At 47.9% G+C, this 14,846-nt stretch overlaps 1 protein-coding gene across 1 annotated transcript in view; it reads right to left on the bottom strand.

Annotated features, from left to right (window-relative positions):
• Window positions 1-14,846, bottom strand: part of BMP6 (bone morphogenetic protein 6) — a 173,830-nt gene that overhangs the window by 22,804 nt on the left and 136,180 nt on the right. Inside the window, exon 2 of the mRNA XM_012930950.2 lies at window positions 13,070-13,262. Coding sequence (XP_012786404.2) covers window positions 13,070-13,262 — 193 coding nt within the window. The remainder of the gene's footprint in view (window positions 1-13,069; window positions 13,263-14,846) is intronic.

The raw sequence follows: 14,846 nt of genomic DNA, 5'->3' as shown, positions 1-14,846 counted from the left end.
ACCAAAAGCACACAGCCTCGCCAGGGCACGCTATGGCCTCACCCTGGCCTGCCTCGTGGACTCCCAGCCGGAAGCATCTGCTCTCAGATAGCCCTTTCTCCTCTCCCCAGCACAGTGCAAACCAAACGCAGACAGCTTGACACTTCCACCTGTGTCTTGGAGAGTGGTGTCACCCTCAGAGGCTGATCTCTCTAGGCTAATCAGAAGAATCACAACTGAGAGGAGCAGGAAGGCGAGGTGGCTCCACAGAGGCAGAGGGGGCAAGGGGGACGAGTGTCCAAGCACATGGCTGCCCAGACATCTTCTTCAGACGCCTGTGCACAGGCCAAGGTTCCTCCACCACCGCCCGACTGGGGGCTCCGCGCTTGGAAGCGTCATGTGGAAGTCTTATCACCAGCCTGTATCACACACTGTGCCCGACTGGGAGCAATAAACAATGGAAACACTGCTCTGCGATGCAAAGAGGAAAAACGCCTTCCAAAAATAATTTTAACCACTAAACACAGTGTTACAAAGTGATCTTACATCAGACAGAGATGCAGAAACTGAAGCCATCTGTGTCTAGAGAGAAATAATCCCTATGATTTCCAGAATGTAAAAAACATACTTTCTGTTCAAAGCTTGTTAAGTGGATAAATGGTTGCCCACCACTCCAACTCCTCCCTGCTATCAAATATCTGAACATCCTAATACATACACCCATCTTGTTTAAAAATAGATCTCATTTAAATAGCAGTGTGTGTGTGTGTGTGTGTGTGTGTGCGCACACACGCGATAGAGAGAGAGAGAGAGAGAGAGAGAGAGAGAATCTTCCATTTGCTGGTTCATTCCACAAATGGCTACAGCTGGGCCAGACCGAAGCCAGGAGCCTGAAACTCCATCTGACTTTCCCATGTGGCTGGCAAGGAACCAAGGACCTGTTACCTTCCCAAGTGCATTCATTAGAAGGCACTGGATCAGAAGCGGAACAGCCAGGACTCGGATGCACTCATGTGGGTTGCCAGTGTTGCTGAGAGTAGTTCAATTTGATGCACCACAACGCTGGCCCCTATGAATTCATACAAGTTTTTATGGCCCTAAATTCTAAATGACATTCTCATCTACACTTCCTTAAACTGAACACAGACAGGGTCAGGCATTAGTTGAGTGTCCCTCGGACCACTTGCTTCCATAGCAGGGTGCTTGGTTTGTGCATCCTGGCTTTTCTGCTTCCAACCCAGACTTCCACTGCTACCTGCACACCAGGAGGCTGTGGATGATGCTCTTGGGTCCACGTCAGCCACATGGGTGACAGCTCACCCTTGGGTCCACGTCAGCCACATGGGTGACGGCTCACCCTTGGGTCCATGTCGCCCACATGGGTGACGGCTCACCCTTGGGTCCATGTCGCCCACATGGGTGACGGCTCACCCTTGGGTCCACGTCAGCCACATGGGTGACGGCTCACCCTTGGGTCCACGTCAGCCACATGGGTGACGGCTCACCCTTGGGTCCATGTCGCCCACATGGGTGACGGCTCACCCTTGGGTCCATGTCAGCCACATGGGTGACGGCTCACCCTTGGGTCCATGTCAGCCACATGGTGACGGCTCACCCTTGGGTCCACGTCGCCCACATGGGTGACGGCTCACCCTTGGGTCCACTTCACTCACATGGGAGTCCAAGAATCTCTGGTTGTTCTGGGCCAAGCCAGAATCAAGACTCTGTCTCTATCTGCCTTTCAAAGAAAATGAAACTAAATACATACTTTTGCTTTTAAAAAGAACATAGAAAGTGTACGGAATGGGGCTTGGTCACCTCTTCAGTCCTTTAAAGTTGAAGCCTCAGGTGCAGCGTTCTCTGTAGAAGGCCTACAAACTTGACTGGGAGGCAAGGCTAGTGAGTTACATAAGCGGAGCTGTGTGTTGGTTTCTCCCTTTTCAGGCCCAGAGCAACAAATGCTGGGAAGTTCGCTGCTCGCCTGAGGCTACCCTGAAGTGGTGACAGATTATCAAGCAGATCCCAGGTTCTTAGCCAGCCCACGTTTAAATATTGTGTCAAGGTGCCAACAGCAAAGCAGTATTGTGGGTTAGGCGTCCATTGCAACCCCAGCATCCCTTAAGAGAGTCAGTCTGAGTCCAGGAGGATCAGACCTGGGAAAGTCAGTCACACGGGAGTGGCTGACAAAGGCAACAAGGGTTTGGTCCTTTCTCCACCACAACAAGAATAGCTCCTAGGCTGGCTGGCTCAAACTTGACCTTGTCTTCAGAAGAGAAACCCAGCTCAGCTATCTAAAAAGGCTGAACTGTTTTCATGTTAGCAGGCAGCACCATAATTCCAATCAGATGCACAGAGCACACAGCCCATAAGCAATGCTTAAAAACAAGAAAGAAAAGGAAGAAAACAAAAAAGAAAAAATAGGAAAAGAAACTGTGATCCTGGAACTGGGCCTCGGTCTTGTTTCCGGAATACACCATTTGCTTAATCAAATATCAACATTTGTGGGGATTCATTAGAAAGACTTTAAAATAAAAATAACAGAAAATACTATCTTTTCAGAGATGTATACTTTTGGCTTCAAGGCATCACATCGACACTCTTACCAAGAAGAAAAGAGGCGAGGTTAACAGCAACAACAAAAACATCCAAATGAACAAACCTATCTGAACGCATCTTACAGCGAGGAAGCCAAGCAATGTGCAACAGGCCAAGACTTCAGAGAGGAGAAACACACGGAGGCCAGCCTGGCCTTTGCTGTTGCCTTTTCATTGCAGGGCACTTGCTAGTTCCTAGCATTAGCATGGAGAGCAAGCAGAGAGTGGCACCTGCTAGAGCTTACAGCAGTGCTGCTGAGGATGCAGACTGCACTTCAGTCTGCTAAGATACAGAGATGCAGAGAGACGCCATGGAAGTCTGGGTCCACTTCCACGCAACCCCTTTCCCTTTCCAGTCCCAACTGCTTTGAACAATATGTACAACGGAGTCACTTGCCAGATATTAAGCAGCGTCTTCATGGAATGAGAAGCTGAGTAAACAAGTAGAAAGAAACTGTTGAGCAGCTTAAAAACAAAGCAGATTTTTGGCAGCCTCACAAGGCTAGGGAGTTACAAGAGTTCACAGTCCACCGCGGAACAGGACCTCTGCTAAGCAGACCTGCAGCTGAAGCCCCCGAAGGAAGCAACTCTCAGAGAAAGAGGAAACCGAACACAGAGGAGTCTTAACAAATCCTGGAGCCTCACCCCGGCTGCAACAAAATAAACGTGATGATTTGCCTGTGTTTTCTCTGCCTCTCAGGAGAACATTAAATCCAGTCTAGTGATAACAGATCTAAAAATATTTTCTTAAATTCTGCACAGAAATGTACCAAAAATGCCAGAAAATGAAACCCAATGAGGAAAAATCAAGGGAACAGACAGACAGTACGAGCGGGCCATTACATGACGAAGATACAGGCTGAGTCCCACTAGTGCATCTTGTGGCCATAACACGCTCTCCTGTTTCACAGTGCTTGGATTTTTGGACGAGGGAGGCTTGGCCAAAAAAGTCATGGAAATATTCCAAAATATGAAAAAGTCACAAATCTGAACCATTCCTAGTCCCAAGCAATAGCAAAATTGTGAGACATGGTCGGGAAGGCCAGCCATCTAGGAAAGGGAAAATACCTCACGAACCGAGCTTGCAACAGGCATGAGTTTGGAAGTTTAATGTGGTCAAGCCACGTCAACACTAATAAGGAAGAAAAATCACATGAACATTCTCAAGGATTGAGAAAAAAATCAATGCAATTCCACACAGGTTCCTAATTTTAAAAAAAAATCAGAAAAGTAATTATACAGGAACATTGTAGGATGAGATCTGAAACGGCTTCGGCATTGTCCAGCATATCCTAGCCAACACAATACAATAAAGAAAACAAACAGAAAGAACTAGGAACCGAGAAATAAAATTAATATTCATAGATGATATGATTATAGTCATAGACATAACAAAGATGTACAGAAAGACTTAGAATTAACTTGCAAGTTTATAAGGCTTCTAGGTATAAGATCAATATTTTAAAAACACCTGTAGGCCCAGAGCAGTAGCCTACTAGCTAAAAATCCTTGCTTCGCTCGTGCTGGGATCTTATGGGGCGCTGGTTCATGTCCCAGCTGCTCCACTTCCCATCCAGCACTCTGCTTGTGGCCTGGGAAAGCAGTCAGGAATGGCCCAAAACCTTGGGACCCTGCACCCGCGTGGGAGACTCAGAAGAGACTCCAGATTCCTGGCTTTGGATTGGCTCAGTTTCAGCAGTTGCCGGCACTTGGGGAGTGAATCAGCGAAGGGAAGATCTTTGTCTCTGTCTCTCCTCCTCTCTGCATATCTAATTTCAATCAAAATAATCTTAAAAAAAAAAAAAGGCTGTAGTTCTGTAATTGAGAAAAAGTAATTAGATACCAAAAAGTTTTAAAAATTAATGCCACTTTTAAAAGATTTATTTATTTGTTATTGGAAAGTCAGAGTTACAGAGAGAAGGAGAGACAGAAAGATCTTCCTCTGCTGATTCACTCCCCAAGTGGCTGCAACAGCTGGAGCGGAACTGATCAGAAGCCAGGAGCCAGTAATTTCCTCCAGGTATCCTACATGGACGCAGGGTGCCAAGGCTTTGGGTCGTCCTTGACTGCTTTCCCAGACCACAAGCAGGGAGCTGGATGGGAAGTGGAGCAGCCAGGATAAAAACTGGCAACCATGTGAGATCCCAGCACGTACGAGGTGAGGACTTTAGCCACTAGGCTACGATGCCAGGCCCGAATGAATACCATTTTAACATCAAAACTTCAACTGAAAAGCTAATAAAAGTTATTCATGTCAAATGATGTTTTACTTAGTGCCATGCTCTTAAGTTGGAATACTAACTATTTGGTACAATATAAATTTCTTCTAAACTGATATCTAGATTTAACGTAATTCTGGTTAGAATCTGGGAAAGTTTTTGTCAATGGTGTGGTTAGTTTTGACTAATTTTGGTTTTTGTGGAAACCAAAAGCCGTTTTGTTCCATACACGTGGGTAGTTTTACAACACACATGGAGTACAAAGCTTATTAGTATCCAAGAATGTCTCAAGGACAAATTTGAGAAATTTACACATCAGACATCAAGCCTTGTTATAAAACTAAAGGAACAAAATGCATTCAGTATTACGGCAAGAAGAAGAGAAAAATCAAGCAAAGGCATAGAATAAAGATCCCCACACATATACAGCCTCACATTTAGGATAAATGTACCTCTGAGGCAGATGAGGGAAATTGTTTTCAACAAGTGGCTGCTGAATGAGTTCTTTTAGTCTTACACAGTTGGAGATCTATTCTGTGTTTACGGTCTCAAAGGTCTTGCTAGCTCCTTCTGCTGATGTCAGTTCTTACACATTCTATAACCTCTTAGACATCCCCTTTAGGATTTAAACATGTCCATACCCCAATGTACCTGCTTGCCCTTCCTTAACTTCCTCCCGAATTCCCTATTTGGGATTGATTCAGGTGGAATATCAAACTCAAAATTCTGGAAAAGTGTGTGTGTGTGTGTGTGTGTGTGTGTGTGTGTATTGCATTTAGTGGCTATTTTTCTCTCCAGAAATGATTATAATCTATCTGTAAAGCAGGTCAGAATTTGTGAATTTTGTCAAAAATTAAATCAGTAATTCAGTCTGGAATTCGTCCTGGGGTTTGCAGGAGCGTGACTTGTGTCCTGGCCAAGGTAATCTTTTCCACAGTTTTGAAAACTCCAAAACAGTATTGTTATTCCTTTGATTCTAATGTGTGTTTCTTCACCTTTTGAAAATTCAAAAATTAAGAAAAAACATGTGGACCAAACTGCAAAAATAGACACATTTTAAAAATCTTGCTATTTACCATAGGGAAATGAATTGTGGTATTATTTAAATTAGTGGTAGTTAAGTGTCATTTTACATCCCTTGTCAAGTCTTTACCATGATGGGACATAGAAAAGCTACAAAGAAGACAGTCAGTTGCTGCCAAGCAAGGCAACTGCCAAAACATGCAGAGTAGAAATAGAATTTCAAAGCCAGCAGAGACAAGTGTGGCCAACTTGTGTATCAAACAGAACCCTGATTCGGATCTAGAACACAACTTCCTTTTAACATTGCTGGTTGACTTTCAACAGAAAAAACAGTCTAGCTCCTTGAGTTCTAGGTGTACACAATTCAATCGAGAATAGTAAAAGTAAGTCTTTAATGAGACAAGAAATGTAAATGAAAATAATATTCACAAAAGTCTCAAACTACACTATTACCCTAAAGGCACTACACACAAATCATGGCTGAATGTTACATACAGTAACATGGTATCATGACGGTGAGTATGACACTTCAAAACATGCTGAGTAGAGTCGTCTCCATTCTAAGTGAGAACACACAGCGTGGAGCTGCAACGTGAACGAAGTAAATGGACAAATGAATACAGCGGAAAAGTACAAACACCGAAGTGTCAATCTAGTTCAGTCTTTTTCTGCTTCCTCTAAAAAACTAACAGTAGGTCAGTGGTTGAGGGGAAACCAGCAAAAAGTTGCCAAGCTTTTTGTAGGAGGGTCTTGAAAGTCATAGTACTAGTATATTCCAACAGATGCTTGCCATAACCACTAAGAAATGAGCATCCTTGGGAAGCCCACCTTAAAACTCAAGGAAGGGAGATGTGAGGACACACCCTGAGCTTGCTGCTTGCTTCTCCCAATGCTTGGTTTTCATCCTGGCACCGTCCCCACGTCAGTGAGGCAGCTGATGGGAAGAACAGCCAACAACAATTTAGGCACCATTTGGCCTTGGCACACCACACCTATGTGCCACAGAGCATTCTCCCAAAGGTGAACACGACTGCTCTGCCTGTCTGATGGGGTCATGATAAAATCCTAATAAGAGACTACAAGAGAAGACCTTTTCCACACTGTAATTACAACATAAACACATTTTTTTTTTTACCAAAGTCACCATAAGCACATAATGTTTTCTAACACCAAGTATGAATACAAAACTTGTCTTAAACTTAAATATCACACACTACCAAAGAGAAAATTCAATAATAAAATGGGCATCATGTGCTACTAAGACCTAACACTGCAAACTATATTGAGTGACCAATCTCACTCCAATAGATGGCAGTTTCAGATTTGTTCATAACTTGATTCCTTTTTAAATTTTTCAAAAATTCCTCATTTATGTGAACGACAGAGTTACAGATAGGAGCATAGACAGAGAGAAAGAACCTTTCGTCTGCTGGTTTACTCCACAAATGGCCATAACAGCTAGGGCTGGGCCATGTTGAAGCCAGGAGCCCAGAGCTTCTTCCAGATCTCCCAGGTGGGTGGCAGGGTCCCAAGCTCCTGGGCCATCCTCTGCCACTTTCCCAAATGCATTAACAGAGCTGCACTGGAGATGGGGTAACTGGGACTCACACAGGTACCCTCGCGGGATGCCTGTGCTCCAGGTGTAGGCACGACCCTCCATGACTATATTCATAAAGTACTGAGTCATGTTTACTTATTCATAGATGCTACTTACCTGTTGCAATGATTTCCTATCAATCAAAGAAAGAAGCTTCTACAGAGCCCACAGCCAAGGTTTCTCTTCCAGGAATCTTTCCTGATCCAACTGAGGTCAGATCTCCTAGCTGCTTTTTATGTCAGAAAACCTAGCACAGAACTCAGCTGAGTGTATGACTCAGCATTTAAAACATGACTTCATTGTTGATTTTTCTTTCACAAGGAGACCTACTATTTTGCCGCACAAGCGTTTGCTAAGTTAATCCATCCAATGCTACACATTTCACAAAGGTCCAGCTCGGACAGACACACTTTCATCACTAGTCTGGGGAAGGCTTTTCTACCAGAAGCCCCAAGAAGGCAGATAGGGGAATCAAACTCTCCTGCAGAAGGACGCTTGGAAAAGGCCGTGCAGATACAGCAGGAGGCCTGTGCTTCTGGCCCACAGATAAGAAAGTCTCCTTCCGGACACCCTGGAGCCTTTCAAAAGTGCGAAGTCCTTGCAGTATTTCTCTGACTGAGACAGAGAAATTAAACACACTCGGCTGCCAAACGCTTGCATCCCACAGGGTGGGGGATGGTGACTTTCTGCTTGGACCGGGCGAGGCAGCCAAGGTTGAACTGCTTGGGACTGTTTCCTGAGCGAGGAAGCGTGACACTGGCGTGGCAAGCACGAAGCAGCTGTGCTTGTGTGGCAGCTCAGCATAAACCTTACAAATTTCAGCTAGCTCTCTTTTGTAAAATAATAATAATAACAATACTGATCTTGAAACATTTTATAAACACTGAACTGCCAGCAGAGTTTTCACTGTAAAGCTTTTCCTACTAAAAAAATCTACGTACTCCAAAGAAATTGTGAGCCCAAAAGGTACCCATAGGGTTATTCTCACCAGAGAAATACAATGGAATAAATATACTGGGCAGATTGAAAATCGATGGTTGGGGCTGGCATCATGGTTAAACCGCCACCTGTGATGTAGGCATCGCATGTGAGCACCAAGTCCACTTCTGATCCAGCTCTCTGAAAGTGTGTGAGCATCTGAGTCCACACCACTGATGTGGGAGACTCAGAATTCCAGGCTCCCGGCTTTGGATTGGCCTATCCCTGGCTGCTGGGAACATTTGGGAAGTGAACCAGCAGGTGGAACACTTCTCTTTCTGTCTTTCTGAAACTTTGCCTTCTAAATAAATAAATCTTTCTTTTAAAAGGGGGAAAAATTAATGGCCAGAGCAGTTTCAAAGAATCACAGAATTCCAGTTCTCTCTGAAATATTAACAGATGAAACTGTGCCAATGAAGAATTCACTCTTTAAAAGAGGCTTCCAATAGTAAAATCACAGAACACACTTTCATGTAGAAGAAAAGCATCAAACATCAGAGAACTTCTCTTTCATTCCAAAATGTTGGCCCATTACAAAGACCCTATGTGATGACATCTTTCTCATTATTTCACTATTCCAGCTCCAGAGTCCCCGGAAGCAGCGGACCGCCTCCAGCCCGTGGCAGTCCCCAGATCCTGCTCTGACCGCCTCCAGCCCGTGGCAGTCCCCAGATCCTGCTCTGACCGCCTCCAGCCCGTGGCAGTCCCCAGATCCTGCTCTGACCGCCTCCAGCCCGTGGCAGTCCCCAGATCCTGCTCTGACCGCCTCCAGCCCGTGGCAGTCCCCAGATCCTGCTCTGACCGCCTCCAGCCCGTGGCAGTCCCCAGATCCTGCTCTGACCGCCTCCAGCCCGTGGCAGTCCCCAGATCCTGCTCTGACCGCCTCCAGCCCGTGGCAGTCCCCAGATCCTGCTCTGACCGCCTCCAGCCCGTGGCAGTCCCCAGATCCTGCTCTGACCGCCTCCAGCCCGTGGCAGTCCCCAGATCCTGCTCTGACCGCCTCCAGCCCGTGGCAGTCCCCAGATCCTGCTCTGACCGCCTCCAGCCCGTGGCAGTCCCCAGATCCTGCTCTGACCGCCTCCAGCCCGTGGCAGTCCCCAGATCCTGCTCTGACCGCCTCCAGCCCGTGGCAGTCCCCAGATCCTGCTCTGACCGCCTCCAGCCCGTGGCAGTCCCCAGATCCTGCTCTGACCGCCTCCAGCCCGTGGCAGTCCCCAGATCCTGCTCTGACCGCCTCCAGCCCGTGGCAGTCCCCAGATCCTGCTCTGACCGCCTCCAGCCCGTGGCAGTCCCCAGATCCTGCTCTGACCACCTCCAGCCCGTGGCAGTCCCCAGATCCTGCTCTGACCGCCTCCAGCCCGTGGCAGTCCCCAGATCCTGCTCTGACCGCCTCCAGCCCGTGGCAGTCCCCAGATCCTGCTCTGACCGCCTCCAGCCCGTGGCAGTCCCCAGATCCTGCTCTGACCGCCTCCAGCCCGTGGCAGTCCCCAGATCCTGCTCTGACCGCCTCCAGCCCGTGGCAGTCCCCAGATCCTGCTCTGACCGCCTCCAGCCCGTGGCAGTCCCCAGATCCTGCTCTGACCGCCTCCAGCCCGTGGCAGTCCCCAGATCCTGCTCTGACCGCCTCCAGCCCGTGGCAGTCCCCAGATCCTGCTCTGACCGCCTCCAGCCCGTGGCAGTCCCCAGATCCTGCTCTGACCGCCTCCAGCCCGTGGCAGTCCCCAGATCCTGCTCTGACCGCCTCCAGCCCGTGGCAGTCCCCAGATCCTGCTCTGACCGCCTCCAGCCCGTGGCAGTCCCCAGATCCTGCTCTGACCGCCTCCAGCCCGTGGCAGTCCCCAGATCCTGCTCTGACCGCCTCCAGCCCGTGGCAGTCCCCAGATCCTGCTCTGACCGCCTCCAGCCCGTGGCAGTCCCCAGATCCTGCTCTGACCGCCTCCAGCCCGTGGCAGTCCCCAGATCCTGCTCTGACCGCCTCCAGCCCGTGGCAGTCCCCAGATCCTGCTCTATCCTTCCTCCTTCCATTGTTCCCACTGCAGATTTGAGTACGGCCAAAGGACAGAGACTTTCAAAACCAAAACAAGCCTTTGATGACGATTTTTGGTAACAGATCCACAAAGTAATCCATCAACACATTCTAGAGAAATCAAATTCATTATAAAAATCTTTGGAAATTCTTGGAAAGTCAATAGACCTCCAAGACACAAAACAAGAGTCAAGACTTCCTTTAAGACACCAGAGATGGGAGTGGGTATCTGGCGAGAGATTAAGGCACCAGGCTGCGATTCTTACATCATATATGGAAATATCTGACAAGTCCCAACCCCACTCCCAATTCTAGCTTCCTAGGACTAAAGCAGTAAGCAGCGTCTCAAGCAGCTGGCTTTTTATCACCCACAATAGGAGACCTGGATTAAGTGGAAGCATCAGTGACTGTGGGCATTCGGGGACCGGTAGATGGGAGCTCAAGCGCTCTGCATGTCTCCCAAATAAGTAAACAAAAATTACACAAAAAATCCCAAAGCCAACAAGCCTTCTTACGAGATTTATTTTATGTATTTGGAAGGCAGAGTCACAGAGAGGAAGAAACACAGCCACACACACACACCCCTGAATGATCTTCCATCTGCTGGTTCACTCCCCAAATGGCAGCAACTGCCAGGCCTGGGACAGACCAAAGTCAGGAGCCTGGAACACCATCTGGGTCTCCCACAGAGGTGTACAGGTGCAGGGGCATAACCCCTTGGGCCATCCTCCACTGCTCTGCAGACCCATTTAGCAGAAAGTTGGATTGGAGATTGAGCAGCTAGGACATGAACTGGCACCCATATGGAATGGCACCATCGCAGGCGGTCACTTTGCCCAGTAGGCCACTGCACTGCCCGAATAAACCTCTGAATGTAGGCCACTGCACTAGCCGAATAAACCTCTGAATGTAGGCCACTGCACTAGCCGAATAAACCTCTGAATGTAGGCCACTGCACTGCCCGAATAAACCTCTGAATGTAGGCCACTGCACTAGCCGAATAAACCTCTGAATGTAGGCCACTGCACTAGCCGAATAAACCTCTGAATGTAGGCCACTGCACTAGCCGAATAAACCTCTGAATGTAGGCCACTGCACTGCCCGAATAAACCTCTGAATGTAGGCCACTGCACTAGCCGAATAAACCTCTGAATGTAGGCCACTGCACTGCCCGAATAAACCTCTGAATGTAGGCCACTGCACTAGCCGAATAAACCTCTGAATGTAGGCCACTGCACTAGCCGAATAAACCTCTGAATGTAGGCCACTGCACTAGCCGAATAAACCTCTGAATGTAGGCCACTGCACTAGCCGAATAAACCTCTGAATGTAGGCCACTGCACTAGCCGAATAAACCTCTGAATGTAGGCCACTGCACTAGCCGAATAAACCTCTGAATGTAGGCCACTGCACTAGCCGAATAAACCTCTGAATGTAGGCCACTGCACTAGCCGAATAAACCTCTGAATGTAGGCCACTGCACTAGCCGAATAAACCTCTGAATGTAGGCCACTGCACTAGCCGAATAAACCTCTGAATGTAGGCCACTGCACTAGCCGAATAAACCTCTGAATGTAGGCCACTGCACTAGCCGAATAAACCTCTGAATGTAGGCCACTGCACTAGCCGAATAAACCTCTGAATGTAGGCCACTGCACTAGCCGAATAAACCTCTGAATGTAGGCCACTGCACTAGCCCGAATAAACCTCTGAATGAGCATGAAGTGCTGAGTTCCCTAACCACTGTAAGATCTCTTCCTTTCACTTTTGTCTTTGTACCCACCATTCAAGAATAATCACCAGGCTATGACGTCGCTTGTGCATTTTCCACCTGGGGCACACTGGGAAAGATCTAAACTGGCCCCTAAGAACTAAGCACAGTTCAGTCACTGGCTTTTCCCTGTGTGCTCCAGGATCGAAGTACTGATAACAACCCATCCCTTGGGCCAAGAATCCAAGGGAGGAATTCTTTATTGTCAGATAGCTCTGTGAGCATACCTCGGTACAGCTCTTTTGTGAGATGTCTGGCCTCATTTTAGGAAACAGGAATAATACAGACATATGGGGCGAATCTATCAGTCCTGTCTCCAAAAGATGAACAAAAAGACACTACCCACACAGTGCTAAACGTGCGTGTATCCTCGATGCACAAATAGAGTCCTAGACAATGATGCTGTGGTCAGTGACAGCACAGAGGCGATGCGCCATACGGTTACATTACCGTGCTGTTTTAGCTAGCTCAGTCCCACAATGGCAAAATAGCCTGACTCTGCACCTTTGAGCATAGCCTGGTTAGAGTGTGGCGCATGACGACACAGTTTGTCATCACATGAATCAGTATCTCTTACAAGCAGTATTATAGATCATTTTAATGTCTGACTCTTAGCCATCTTCACCCATCATTCAAATCATGGGAAGCAGTTTATCCCCCCCCCAAACTATACAGTAACTCCTCACAAAGTATCAGTTACTGGTTTTGTTCGAGAAAAAGTGTTTGGGAAATTAGTTCAATAGCAAACAATTCGGCCAGCTACACATGACTCCTCAGGACAGCCCTCCAGAATCCCAGCCCACAGACACACTGGGAGGGGAGTGATGGCAGGGGGTGAGGAAGGGGCCAGCCCCTCTGTTGGGCTTCCTCGGACCTTCATACCTGTGCTGATGCTCCTGCAAGACTTGGTAAATGCTGATAAGAAAAGTTTGGTTTTTAAAACTCCCCACAACACAGTCCTTGTAGATGCGGAATTCTGCAGCCGTCACCGCCTCACCCTCAGGAATCTGGGATAGGTTGAACTTGAACTCTTTGTGGTGTCGCTGGCGAGGGGAGAACTCCTTGTCGTACTCCACTATAAGATTAAACAAGAGAGAGTGACAGCTATTGTTACTTGGCTAAGTGCCACAGGCGCACCTCATGAACGCTCCCCCGCTTCCAAGGATTACCAGTTCCCCATGGCTTCTGAGAGGGGTCAGGGCGAGGCCAGTAGCATTGGCTCAGCTGTCAGATGAGCAGAGAGTGACAGCTTTCCCGTTACCCAAGGATGACATCAAGCTCTTATTCGGCTTAAATACTTCCGCTTGGATACTCAGCAGAAGTGATTGGCACTGACCTGAACTGGCAGCAGGCTTCCACACCTGCACCAACAGGAAGAGTCTATCTTGAAGGGAAACGTGTGGGGATGAAGCACATGACACCTGAGAACCCATCTGTTCATCCTTGACCCACGACCCCTCCCAGTCCCCTTTCCGCCCTGGCTGGAGACAGTGTTGCTATGAGTGTTGGACCAGGCCAAGGGTGGCCCTGAGGTGAACCTGGGAGGTGCTGGTGGCGGGAGACGGTCCTAACAGTCATGGGTGAACCAAGCAAGCAGCATTTTGTCAGCTCTTGAAATTTAAACAAAGCATCATCAAATTCTACCTGCTGTTCAGTGGAAAGTTCTATTGAGGAGTTGAGGGTACGGCTTCATGGGAAAATGTGCTCCTACCAAACCCACTGCCTTGGCACTACTGGTGGGGCTATGGGCTGAATGACACACAGAGAGGACTGTCCTAGCTGGGCAGCAGGTGGAACCCTGGTTCATACAGATGTAGATCCCAAACAGGGGAGTGGCGATGTGCAAGAAAATCGGGTTTTCTTTTTTCAAACATGGACTCAAGCTAACTGACCAACAATGGGTGAATGGAAAGGGAAAATGTGACATAAATGCACAATGGAAAGCTCTTTGGCTTAAAGAAGGCAGGAGACTGCCATTGACAACAGTGTGAATGAACCTGGAGGACTTGTGAAAACCAAGCGAACTTAGCCAGGCAGAGAATGCCAAGTGCTGCAAGATGTCACTTATATGCAGGATCAAAAACAGCCAAAATTCTAGCAGCAGACAGAACAGCAGTTCCCAGGGATGGAAATGGCCAGGGGATTTGGACAAAGTTGGTCCAAGTGTGCCAAAGTTCAGTTCTGCGTGATGCATTTGAGAGACCTCAAGCCAGAGACTGACAACAAAGCGCCAATTAGAATGAGGTGGTAGACAGGAGAGCTTCGGCAGTACTCAGCACACAAGGCACATCAAAACAGTCTGGACCCCGTAGACATATTTGTTAACAATACCTCAATGAAGCTAGAAAGTAAACTTCTGAAAAACGGGATCTTTTTCCTGCCTGAAGACGGATGGTGGGATTACTCACTCCTGTGTTTTGGAATCAGCTTCCAGATGGCTATGTGCAGCTCTCCCTGCATGGGAGAAACGCCGTGGACCCTCAAAGAGGAGGAGTGCCCTGCTTTGCCAGAACCCTTGCCTCACTCCCCGCTGGGCACCGCTGCTGCCTGCCCTCCCTGCTTGTCTTTCCTTCATGCCAACCACAACAAAATCTCAGGAGCAAATTAATCCTTTATGCCAGAGTTTTCCCAGGGCATGTGGGTAGGGAAAAAAATCAGA

This window comes from Ochotona princeps, chromosome 1, assembly GCF_030435755.1.
Source record: "Ochotona princeps isolate mOchPri1 chromosome 1, mOchPri1.hap1, whole genome shotgun sequence".
Taxonomy (NCBI): Eukaryota; Metazoa; Chordata; class Mammalia; order Lagomorpha; family Ochotonidae; genus Ochotona; species Ochotona princeps.
This window is presented reverse-complemented; position numbering and strand designations above follow the sequence as displayed.